Genomic DNA, 13,693 nt, shown 5'->3' with positions numbered 1-13,693 from the left:
GATGTGTTAGGACTGCAACTGGTCAGTCTCTAATTGGCATATGTGCATACTGTGCGTATCGCCTCGATATAGCCTTAATTCACAGGCATGGTAAGCAGAGATGGATAGTGGCTAGCAGTGGAATCCAGGATGCGCGTTTCGTCCTACACAATACTAAATGAATTTAAACTTCACCCCATCGCACAAGCAAGTGGCTATCAGGACTCAGTGGCCGAGTAGATAACGCGATGGCGTCTGAAGCGAAGGTACTGGGTTCGAGTCCCAGAGTAAACATCAACTCTGAGATGCAGGTGCATCCAGCTGACGAGTCCCAAATAGAACCAAACGCGCGTCCTTGATTCCACTGCTAGCCACTATCCATCTCTGCTTGCCATGCTTGTTTAGTGTCTTATTTTATGATATTCATAATTAATTCACCAACAGTTTTTGTTTCTTATCGACATACAAGTTGTGCGAATTATGTAAAGGTCAATAATGCTAATACAATGGGTCAATGAAAATTCTAATAAACAAGTACATGTCGCTGACCAATAAATGGTCAACACTTCCTCGTTATCGTTGACTCATTTACAAAATGGTCAGAAATTTGCTTAATGCATCAAACCTCATCGACATCAATAATCACGATTCTGAATAAACTTTTGGAACAATTTGTTTCCTCAGGAACACTGGTTACAGACAACGTTGAAAATCTCGGACTTCTGTTTCAAGAAAGCTATTACAGATAATTCGATCGCCATTCTGTTACCCTCAGTCAGGAGGTCAAGCTAAGCGTTTTGTTGATATTTTCAAGCGTACCCTCATCAAGCCACAAGGGGGAGCATGATGGAATAAGATCATCCATGATTTCTCGAGATTATACAGAACAACCCCCGAACTCAGCCTCGATCAACCAGTGTTCGGGGGAAAAACTCTTACTTCTAACGCAAGGTATCCACAGGAAATAAAACAAAACTATCAACCCGAAGTAAGGTAAACTGCACGTCGATTCTCAGATGGGTTATCAGTATATCTAAGAAACAGTAAGGGCTGTTTGAGTGGTGGGTGTTGTCATAAGAAGAGTCATTGACGTGATTTACGAAAAGGATGTTCAAGGAAATTTTCTGACACGACATGTGAACCACAAACGATATAGAGGGCTGAATTCAGTTAAAGAACTCCCTGCAACTGGGTTACTTTATTGATACGGTTAGTCAGGACTGGCGTGGTCAGTGCAGAATAAGCTGAACGTTTTTTTCAGGAGGGGAAGGTAATAAAGTGGGATAATCAAGAGTCATCAAATTAGAAGGCCATGTTGTACCAGTCAAAGATTTGCTAATGACTAGCGCATGTTATTGGCCAAGACATGGTTTTACTTTCTAAGGGGTACATATATATGAATGCTTACGCATGTTGGCTGGTTTAGCCGGATAAACTTCCTTCTCTACTCTTAGTCTTCTTATTCAGTAGCCGGTTGCAGGTTTGGGTTTAGGAAGTTTGTGTGTTAGTATCAGTCAGTTTTGAATGGGACTCATCTTCTACATTGTTTGAACTGTGATCACTACGTAAACTTAAGTTAGAAAGCCAGACAATGATATATATATGGAATAATTCAAACAAGTAGGATACAGTCACTATTGACTATAATCCAGTTAACCTTACTGGACATTTATGTTGTTACTTGTTATTTTGAGACTTTTCATTAGTGTATGCACCTATAACTTCATCTAGAATGGAACTTTCAGACTTTAAGAAGGAGCCCTGAGGTAGAATGAAACAATCTATGTAACGCTCCCTACTTCTTATTAGATATCCAGCTAGTAATAATGATTAGTTATCTATTTCTTGTCGGATACTGTGGTAAAATGAACAAGCTAACAAACGAGGATCATCAGCTGATTATTTGTTTATACTTCATAATCTATTAAGGATTGGAAAACGAAATCTTTATTTGTCAAATCTTTTCAAACTAAATTTTTACTCTCAGCAAAACTGGTCAGCTTTCGCCCCAGACTTCAAAGAACTTGATGAAAATGTGGAATATGAAGAAAGAGAGTCAGAATTCGATGTTGAAGATGAAGATAAAATGATTGAAGAGAATAAAAGTAAGTGCATCTGTATATGTGGTCACAACCTTATTATTATTATTAATTCGTTTACTAGGCACCATTTGGTGTAAGTGGCTTCAAACCGAACTTAAAGTATGAGGGCTAGTAATACTACTCGGTTACCGAAACCGTAGTAGGTGAGGCAGGGTTCAAAACTGCAATCATAACACTGAATAGGTGTTGTTACTCGACGCTGATCGTGAGGACGTACTTACAAACTAGTAAATAATTTTGTTTTATAGTATAGGTTTTACGAATTGAATGAATGAATAAAATACCAACTAGTAATTAATACTCAGTGATACAGTGTAGCCGAGGAATAACTGTTCACGAGGCCGAGCTGTTGACCTAAGTCTCCAAATGATCTAATATGAAAGGACAAAACGCAAATTGTCCGAAAAACAGGTCTGTTCTCTATTAAAATAACATTCTTGTGCTGAAAAACATAAATGTCATGGTTGAGTGAAGGATATGCTGTTCGTAGTTCGAGCAGTAGACAATGAATTAAAATTCCCCCAATAATAGGTCTAATTTTCTCCCGACTCATCAACGATAGTATGAAAAAAGTATCCTTAGTTAAATAGTTAGTTATAAGCAAAGTGGAGCTTGTTAAGAACTTCGTCCCCCTCCAACAAACACTAAAAATGTATACCATCCCAAATTGTCACACATAAATTATCACAGTAGTAAAAATTAAAACAGCTGAGCTAGATCAGTGACGGCGAAGTCAGTCAGAGAGAGTGTAGTTTGGAGGGAACAGATAAAATCAAAATTAAAATGTATGGAATAATACTAAAACTCGAATTCTAGAAAAAAAAAGAATGCATCTTCATCATTGATACCGATTTTAAGCCTAAGATTTTCAGCCACTAACTTTGATTATCGTACGAACGGCAACCAGGAAGTGTAAATCTTTCAACATATCTCAGATTAATGCTTATTGACTTTATCAGCTGACGATACGTCTTGATTTGTTTACTTCTATATTTTTCCCTTCCCTTATACTAATCACCATTGCACTGTGGGATAACATGTGACTACGATATATGATACGTGTGTCCACGTCATTTGAATGTTAAGAAATTTAAGAACACAATACATCAAAGGTAATCGCCCTTCTTAAGTGTATCAACTGTTTCACTGAACTTAATGAAGATTGCGGAAATACCGAAAGACCAAGGCAGCCGCTGAACTCTTGTGTTGATGAATACACTGAACGTGTATGGTGTTTTGTGCTGTTCCATACCCAGTCCGTTGTTCAGATGATGAACTGAATTCGGCCTAAATCTGTGCACGGGATTCTAGTAAGACGTGACACAATTATAAGACAGCTAAAGAGCTTGACTTCCAGGTATGTTTTAAACAGTAGAAATAGTGATGAAACAATATATGTTTCTATAGGTGAGTAGCATTTTAAAAGGATTAAGACTAATATACCCGTCACTTTTACAAAATAAGTTTTTTATGACCTAAGTATACTGCACAGCAGTTCGCTCTGTTCTACTTTACGGCTGCGAAACGTGGCCATTAAGAGTAGTAGATACTCGTAAGTTACTAGTATTTGACCACAGATGTCTTAGAAATATTGCTCACATTTGCTGGAATCACCGGGTAAGTAATAGTGAGGTTAGACACAAGGTATAAGGGAATGATGGTAAATCAGTTGATGAGCCCAACCACCGATTCCCACGACACTCTATGCTGACTAGTATTTGGGATGGTTGAAAGAGAGTTGGGGGTGGCCAAACCAAAATGTGGTATCAGAACTTGAATTCACTAACTTCTAGTCTGAGCCATGTTGGTAGATGCAGACTAATTGGTTGGGGTCCGCGTGGCTATCGTAACCAATGGTTGGATACTCTATGTGACATGGCTCAGAATTGATCACAATGGCGTAGGTGTATACACTCTCTGTCTCCCCTTAAACTATGAGATTAAAATTGCTTCATATCTGCCTTCCTGTACTATATCTTTATATACAACCTATCTTTTATATATTACCACCATTAAATGAACTACTTCTATGAATCCGGTGTTCATCTTTTTGTGCTAACGAGGTATGGCAACTTGTACCGATGCATAAATGTGCCTGGTCGTACGTTGTAGCTGACTGACTTTTATGATCTTAGTTCATATATTTATTTGATGGACTAGTGCAATTCTAACATCTGATTTTATAAGTATACTTTCCTCACTAAACAGAAAATCATTCAAATTTTGATTTAATTAACCGAAGGATATCATTTTCTGATCATAATATTATGCTCACTGTAATCATCATCATCATCACCAACACTTTGTTATAAGATTGAGCTTTTTTTACAGACGCAATTTCTTTGAAATCATTACATACAAAATGTTGTGAGTTGTTTTTTTTCCTTTTGTTTTTCGGTCCCCTATCATCTAATATATACAATAATAATGCTTTATGCGCTTCCCTACTATTTAACCATTACTATTGTTCCTAACCTATTAACCTATCTAACATTAATAATAGATATATAATGACATTATAGTTTGCTTCGGTTTTCTCTATTGGTGTTTTATATTTTTATTCATTTGAAGTGATAATTAATACAAAAAAAACAAAGGGTGAATAGTTGCATTTGTTGATCTTTCATGATCATTGATAAGGGCACGTGTATATAGCCTCTGCCAATAAAGTCCTACTCACTGCCTTCTCGTGCCACAGGTGTTGTTTACGAAATTGAGACGACGAAAAGCGAATCTCCGGCGCTTTAACCGGGTCGGTGGGTTTGGAGGATCCACCTAGGGGAGTTGGAAAACCCTCATTCCAAACCAATCGTGCACATGGGCTCCAGTATCCTAATGGAACAAATGGTGTATGAATCAATCGTTTGTCACCGGCTACCATAGGACTACATCTTCTTACGATGCTCCACTGCCTTGTGGATCAGATCTTTAGGCCGAAGGCTCCGGGTGCGGCCCCCTAAGAAAACCACCTGCTTCAGTTTGGGCACCTAAGCAGTATCACAGCCATCACACAAATCGAACGAGATTTGTGCGGCGCATATATACCTGGTGCAACTTTGTACCAATTTTTAAGGTTTCAATCGACAACTCAGTTTGAATTTTTCTTAATCATATCTAGAAATTGAAATTTACTTAGTATTGTTTGTTTGGATCTTCCCATTGATGTTTTTAGGACTGCAACTGGTCAGTCTCTAATTGGCATATGTGCATACTGTGCGTATTGCCTCGATATAGCCTTAATTCACAATCATGGTAAGCAAAGATGGATAGTGGCTAGCAGTGGAAGCGAAGGTACTGGGTTCGAGTCCCAGAATGAACATCAACTTTGAGATGCAGGTACATCTAGCTGACGAGTCCCAAATAGGACGAAACGCGCGTCCTTGATTCCACTGCTAGCTTTTATCCACCTTTGCTTACCATATCTAGAAATTGTTTTTAAGTTGATTAACTATTTAGTTTTCTTGTGAAATAATAATTTTCAGAAAACTTTTTTATGAATTAGATTTATCATAGTAACTCATTTGGCTGGTATAAGTTCATTTATTCAGCTTTAGTCTGTAATAGTTTCATCTTATTCACTTAGAGTATCTGACTAATCAACCCTAGAAGTATATCTCTTCCAAAAAAATATTTCTTCTCAGATTTTTTAATGTTATATTGTTCAGTGTGTTTAGGTACACGATATGTTTAGTTTTAGCCAAAAATATGAAATTAACAAGGATCTAGTTTACTTGAAGTCTATACAGTCTGTATATGGGCTAGCAATACGACCTAGTTACACAAAATAAGAGAAAGAGAGTTTGAATTTACTACCCGATGGCCCAGTGGTTTACACGTTACATCACCTCTCCTTATTATGTATTGTAACGACTTCTATTTCCTCGTTGTGAATAATTAGCAGTGAATTCGATTAATCCCCGTTTTTTTTTATCTCCAACGGATACATCGACATTGACCGCAATTTATAAGTAGATTATATTTATGATAGCAATCATAAACGAAATAAAGGATGCGGATTACATTGTGAGATGGTGGAGAAGATTTGTAGCTCAGGTGGGTGATTTGGATGTAGGTTTGTTCTCTGAGTTGGATGGTTTGATCGTGGAGCTTTCATCGTCCTTCTGAACGACATCATCAACACGAACTTCGGGATTTCATTGTATTTGATATTAGTTAATGATAGGTGTCTAATGTACTTATCGTTCCTTACTCTAGATGCCACTAAGTTTTGAATTTTGAATATGTTTATACTATTGGTTCGTGTCATCATTTACTAATCTCCTAACTCCATACACTATATTTCTTATTCACTTTGAAACAATTTTATGTAACTTATTTTACATTCTCACTGGTTACGCCTTTATAGAGAGATGAGTTCCCCAACTTTTGGTGTTCTGTCATATTGTGTTCTTTTCTTTTTTTTGTTATTATTCCTTTGTATTCGATTTTCTTTGTGTGTATCTTTTGTATCCTGTGGAGAATTATGAATGGTAACTATTGAGAACTATTTATGGACCAATATGATGCGTATATTTCCTATTGTATAATTGTTAAGTAACTAAACTATTCATATTCGTGTCCCTCTTATTATAAGCTTCATTTTGACCCATAGAGTATTACTATACGATTTACCGTTCTTGAGTTATCCTAAGTTTATTAATTACTGTTCCCCACATTCACAGCCACTTCGGGCTAAATCTTGTACAAATGTTGTTTCCCATTTTATGGTATGATGTAGTCTGTTTGTTTGGTATATAAACTCAGTATGTTTGGAAATAATGATTCATATTGCATAAGCTGTTATTGGTGTTCTGGACTTAACTGGTTGATCTAGGCAGATAGCAGGATTGATAAGTATTCTAGACTGTTTGTACGGTTTTTGTGTGTCACTGTCCCAATCGATAATTCGCTCTTCTCTCATTGGCGGGAATCAGCACGTTCATATATCAAACAGGGCACGCACGCACTCACAAGTTATAACAGTATCTATGACTTGTTTTTGACAATCAATAAGTCAAACACCAAAATAAATTTGTAATACATAAGGTGCATTCAATGATCTAATTAACTTTAGTTTATAAATAAATTACATAAGTAAATAAATATATTTTAATAAATCTAACTCATAAAAACAAAAAGAAATTAGTGATCAACTAACAAGTTGTATTATTATAATATCCACAAAACCCCCCTTCTGATAATAATCAACATATACTGACTAGTGACTGATTCCATGAGGTATTTCATGGAGTTCTAGTGAGAAGCAGTGACTAGTAGAGTTCAACCAGGTCTGTTGTGAGATAGTGATTCATTGAAGAAATTGATGGATGTGTCGCTCAATTTCGTGGATTGGTTGAAGTTAGACATTAACACCATTAGATGCCGGCCGGCTCAGTGGTCTAGTGGTTAAGCACTCGCGTGCGAAACTGATAGGTCCTGGGTTCGAATCTCTCGAGGCTGGATCGTGGATGCACACTGCCACTGAGGAGTCTCACAATAAGACGAAACGGCCATCCAGTACTTCCAGGTTTTCTATGGTTGTCTAGCTTCGAATGTTTCATGATCTCAACTATCAAAAAATCGATTCCTTAACTGATATCACTTCGTTGTGAAAAAAAACTGATTTCATATCTAATTTTAATCCTTATTTCTCTTAAATTCATTTAGTATTGTTTGTTTGAATCTACCCATTGATGTTTTAGGACTGAAACTGGTCAATCTTTAATTGGCATATGTGCATACTGTGCGTATTGCCTTGATATAGCCTTAATTCACAGGCATGGTAAGCAGAGATGGATAGTGGCTACAGTGGAATCCAGTTTGACGCGCGTTTCGCCCTATTTGGGACTCGTCAGCTGGATATACCTGCATCTCAGCGTTGATGTTCACCCTGGCCGAGTGAATAACGCGATGGCGTTTGAAGCGAAGGTACTGGGTTCGAGTCTCAGAGTGGATATCAACTCTGAGATGCAGGTACATCCAGCTGACGAGTCCCAAATAGGATGAAACGCGCGTCCTTGATTCCACTGCTAGCCACTATCCATCTCTGCTTAATTTATTTTTTTAGTTAGTTTGCTATATAACAATTAACTTCACAATGTTTCCAATTGACATTTGATTTTAACAGTAATTACATAATCCTATTTACATAGCTCTCTCTCTCTGTGTCTGCTGAACTGTTTTCATTTTCGTGATTTACTAGTTTCGTATATAAAGCTATTAGGTTGTATCAACGTGTTTTGAAATTTCAAAAAACTGAAATGTCTTTATAAATTTTTTTTCTACTAACTTCTTAGATAATGATGAAGAAGAAGATGTAGAAATCGATATTGAAACTATGGAACCAGTACAAGCTCTACTAAGCAGGTAAAACAGTATTATTGATTGAGCAGTCTATACTCTCTATTGGTGATAGTGGTCGAATCATTCAATAATTGTATATGGTTATTCCATGTGTATATTGAAGAATATTGACAGTGAAATGTGAAGTTAAACCAAACATTTATTTAAACACATAAATATTGGTACAAGGGGACACCAGATATATATGCGCCACACAAATCTCATTTGATTTGTGTGAGGGCTGTAATACTGCCCAGGTGCCCAAACTGAAGCATGTGGTTTCCTTAGGGGGCTACACCCGGAGCCTTTGACCTAAAGATCTGATTCATAAGACAGTGGAGCATTGTAAGGAGATGCAGTCCCATGGTAGCCGGTGACCAACGATTGATTCATACTCCATTTGTTCCCTCAGGATCCTGAAGCCCATGTACACCATTGATTTGGAATGAGGGTTTTCCAACTCCCCCAGGTGGACTTTCTGTGTCCACCAACCCGGTTAAAGCTCCGGAAATTCTGTTTTCGTCCTCTTAATTTTGTAAACATCACTTCCACCACGAGAAGACAGTGAGTAGGACTTCCCTAGCAGAGGCTATATACGTGTGGTCATGTGAAAGTATTTCGAGAGGGAGAGCGGACTCTCACCACTTTCGGCCGTACTAGGGCATTCGGTGGAAAATAAATGTCTTGGTTTCTACAACTGGCCATATCTAATTATTTATGTAAACACAAATATTGGTACAAAAAGCCACTAACATATATATGTGCCGCACAATAAATCATTGAGCTTGTGCGTGGGTTGAAATATGGCTCGATTGTCCAAACCGAAGCAATTGGTTCTCATAGGGAGCCACCCTCTAAGCCAAAAGGTAGTGCAGCAACGTTAGGAAATGCGATCCTATGAAAGCTCAATAACCAAGAATATGTTCATACTCCATTTGTTCCACCAGGATACTGTAACCCATGTACATGATTGGTTTGGAATCAGGATTCTTTATCTCCCATTGCCACATGTGTTGTTGTTAATCCTATGAACTCATGCTGATTTCTTTTCAAGATTGATGTATGCTTAGATTTAAGTGGGACATTTTCAAAGGGTGCTTAACACTTCAATTTTGTATGGGATTGCATTAATCCTGAATAGTTTTCTATTTCTCTCTAATTTACTCTTGTATACAACTTGTTATAGTATCTTTCTAAATTTTATTGGTAATTCATCTGTCAACATCTTCCAGAATTAGATAGCTGTTTTCGTAAAACAAAATCCAATCCATGGATGCTGAGATTCGCGATTCACAACATAGTGTTGAAACCATCGAGTGAAATATCTTGAATTTAGACGTAGGGTACTAGGTAGAGATGGCAAATCAGTTGATGAGGTAGTGAGCCTTCATCAACTGAGGTGGTTGGGACATGCCAAACCACTACCAACCTCAACGCAAGATGCTTACTGGTATATAGGTAGTTTGACGACCAAGCCAATAATATCATATCATTCCATGAAGTTACTGGCTTTTGGTTGATTTAGACTACCTTGTTATGTTCTACCCAATTATAATAATCAATGGTTTGGGAAGTTGGGTAAAAATGAGTCGGGACAGGTCTCCATGAAGGAAATGCGTTCACTCTTCGTCCTTCCTTCAGTCTTGGGTTTTTTCTTACACATATTCTATAAATTTCTCTTCTGGGATCCTATCGTTTATATCTAATCCTTTCAACTAGCATTGATTTTGTTGTTACTTCTACTACTCTGGCATTTCTATTTATATTTTTACCTTGTTGTGCAAATGGGGTAAGGCAAATTGAACCGATGTGTACATGTGACAGGTTCCATACTACATTTGACTGACTAACTGATTAGCTACTAGATTATTAGAATATCTCAACATGAATTCATAAGTAATTGTTCTTTGATGTTAGGATGATCCTGCAAATTTCTCGCAATAGACATGACAAGCTCAAGAAACATTAGGAAGCATTTTATCCAATCAGAGTTCGACTAGACGTTTTGCTAGAAATATCACGAAAATGAAAAGTCACATGTAGAGGTTCTGATTGGCTAATTACTACACTGCTACTATGTTTAGTAGCATTCTAAAATTTTCGGGAAAACCCAAGGACTTCTGAACTACTATAAAAACCCTATATTTTCTGTACATAAATGAACCTTTGGAGTAAAATGCTTCTCGTATATTTTGCGCCTTTCCTCTCGTGTTCAAGTCGCTGTGTAGTTCTAGCTTGGATCCGAGTATAGTGTTCAATCAACAAGACTTATCAGATGACATCAAATGAATACACTTATATCCAATTTATTGAGGGTAAGTTATATAAATCCCCTCCATCTGTTTAGAACTAAATAACATTGTGCTTTAAACAAATTAAACCAATATCAACGTGGCCCCCAAATGCCCTGGTACGGCCGAGAGTGAGGAGAGTCCACTCTCCCTCTCGAAATGCTCTCATATGGCCACGCGAATATATAGCCTCTGCCACAGAAGTCATACTCACTGCCTTCTCGTGCCACAGGTGTTGTTTACGAAAGTGAGAGGACGAAAAGCGAATGTCCGGCGCTTTAACCGGGTTGGTGGACACGGAGGGTCCACCTAGGGGAGTTGGAAAACCCTAATTCCAAACCAATGGTGTACATGGGTTCCAGTATCCTGAAGGGACGAATGGCGAATGAACCTGTTGTTGGTCACCGGCTGCCATGGGACTGCATCTCCTCACGATGCTCCACTGCCTTGTGGATCAGATCTTTCGGTCAAAAACTCCGGGTGTGGCCCCCTAAGAAAACCACCTGCTTCGGTTTGGGCACCCGGGCAGTATCACAGCCCACACACAAATGACATGAAATGACGCACTACACTAACTACACTGCTCTCGTTCCTAATAGAAGAAAGACAATTTACATTATTATTATTATTATTACCATTATTATTATTATTATTATCACTATTATTATTATTACTATTATTTACTACGTCGCTTTTTCACTCCCGTTATTCCCAAATTGTGTATCCTTCCTTTCCAACTTATGCAGTAGCTCGCCCATGGTGGAAACTCTGTCCTATCTAAACGATCTCCAGTCACTGTCTGGTTGAAAGTGAATGCTTCCACCGATTAGGAATACTGAAGCAGTCTTTCTGAAACCACGTACGCCGTTCAAGCTGGCTTCCTTCAACGTTCGCACACTAATGCAGATCGGACAACAGATGGGGCTGGCTATGTCTTTAGAAAGTCTTAATGTTGATGTTTGCTGTCTATCCGAGACCCGTATTCAAGACTATAATGAAGTACTTTAAATTCGCTCTCCATCTGTCGCTTCGAAAAGCTTGTTTCACGTGCGCTTATCCGGGGACTCTGTGGCATCTTCGTCCGGTCTTGCAGGCGTTGGTGTTGCACTAAGCGCTAGGGCTGAGGCAGCACTAATCGATTGGATCCCCATTAACAGTCGGTTATGTGCTGTTAGATTAGAAAGTTCCATCAAAGTGAGAAGAAACCGGCGTGAGAAACGGTGTCTTTTCGTCATCTCCGCCTATGCCCCGACAGATTGCAGCCCAAATGCAATCAAGGATGAGTTTTACCATCAGTTAACAGTTCTTCTCCAGAAAGCGCGTTCGACAGATATTGTAGTATTAGCCGGAGACTTGAATGCTCAGGTCGGGCGTCTAGGCACAGAAGAGAGTCGTTTAGGTGGCCGATGGGGACTTGTTGGTCGCAGGACAGATAACGGGGACTGTTTGCTGCAACTGTGCACAGACCACAACCTGTTTCTGGCTAGCACTAACTTCCGGCACAGTCATTGCCGGTACGCCACCTGGCGTCCTCCCTCTGCATCTCAAGCCTGGACTCAGATTGATCACATCGCGATCAGCTACCGCTGGCGTGGTTGTGTACAAGACTGCCGCTTCTTTTGGAGTACCTATCTGGAGTCTGATCATGCCCTGGTCTGCACCAATCTTACCTTACTTTTCAGTGGCCGAAGGATTGACCACCACCAACGGATCGATGTTAGTAAACTGGCTGCAACTTCTGTTGCACGTAAGTATCGAGCGGAGCTAGCTTCTAGGCTAGCTACCATCCCACCGAAAAGTATAGATGAGCATTGGTTGCATCTTCACGACGCCATGAGAATGGCGAGTAAAGCCGCTTGCGGCTTCGCGAAACGTCCCGCTTACAAGCACTGGGTTTCTTCTGGCTCCTTACAACTGATGGAAGCCCGTCGGTCTACTCCGGGTGACCGTGAGTATGACCACAAACGAAGGCTGTTACGTAATGAAATCGGGCAAAGCTTGCGTAAGGACCGAGAAGCCTGGTGGTCGGAGCGTGCTAATGAGATGGAAGCAGCAGCTGCATCTGGTAACTGCCGGAAGCTCTTCCAACTCATCCGAGCCACTGGCAGCAAGAAGTCTGGTGTGAGTGAAACAATCTACGAGGATGACGGGATGCCAATCACTAACATCTGTCGACGTCTTGGACGATGGGCGGAATTTTTCGAAGGGCAGTTCAACTGGCCTGCTGCTCCGGCAACATCAACCAGTTTGTCCTGCCCCCCATGGCCGGTGACGACTGATCCACCAAACGAGGCGGAAGTCCGCAAGGAACTCCAACTCTTGAAGCGCTACAAATCACCGGGCCCAGATGACTTACCTCCGGCTCTTTTTAAAGATGGTGGTGACTTTCTGGCTAAGGAACTGACGGTGTTGTTTGCAAAGGTTTGGGAGCAAGAAAGTGTTCCCACATCATGGAATGAGTCAATAGTCGTCCCTATCTTTAAAAAGGGTTCACGTTGTTCCTGTAACAACTATCGGGGGATAAGTCTACTTCCGATTGCGTCCAAACTATTGGCTTCTATCATTCTTCGTAGGTTGTTTAAAACCCGAGAACGATTGACTCGCGAGGAGCAGGCTGGTTTTCGTTCTGGTCGAGGATGTATTGATCACATCTTCACCCTCCGCCAAATGTTAGAACACCGTCATACTTATCGCAGGCCAACAATCATAGTGTTTCTTGATATCAGGGCTGCCTTCGATTCGTTGGACAGGACTGTTCTCTGGGATTGTTTATTGAAGAAGGGTGTGCCTGAGAAGTTCATTAACATCTTAAAGGCCCTGTATACGAACACCTCAGGCAGAGTGAGGGCATACAACCACCTTTCTCCCTTGTTCCATTCGAGCAGTGGGGTTAGGCAGGGTTGCCCGATCTCACCATTCCTCTTCAACTTTGCCATCGACGACATCCTGGAAACAGCTCTGATGGATGTAAGTAATGGC

At 39.7% G+C, this 13,693-nt stretch overlaps 1 protein-coding gene across 1 annotated transcript in view; it reads left to right on the top strand.

The window, feature by feature from the left end:
- Positions 1-13,693, top strand: part of Smp_142780 (putative retinoblastoma binding protein) — a gene marked incomplete at its 3' end in the record, with an annotated part of 31,397 nt that overhangs the window by 11,894 nt on the left and 5,810 nt on the right. The window contains exons 8-10 of the mRNA XM_018797458.1: positions 865-972; positions 1,909-2,084; positions 8,378-8,447. Coding sequence (XP_018652498.1) covers positions 865-972; positions 1,909-2,084; positions 8,378-8,447 — 354 coding nt within the window. The remainder of the gene's footprint in view (positions 1-864; positions 973-1,908; positions 2,085-8,377; positions 8,448-13,693) is intronic.

Source organism: Schistosoma mansoni, chromosome 4, assembly GCF_000237925.1.
Source record: "Schistosoma mansoni strain Puerto Rico chromosome 4, complete genome".
In the NCBI taxonomy this organism is placed as follows: Eukaryota; Metazoa; Platyhelminthes; class Trematoda; order Strigeidida; family Schistosomatidae; genus Schistosoma; species Schistosoma mansoni.
Note: the sequence above shows the minus strand (reverse complement) of the source record. Positions and strands in the feature narration are given on the sequence as shown.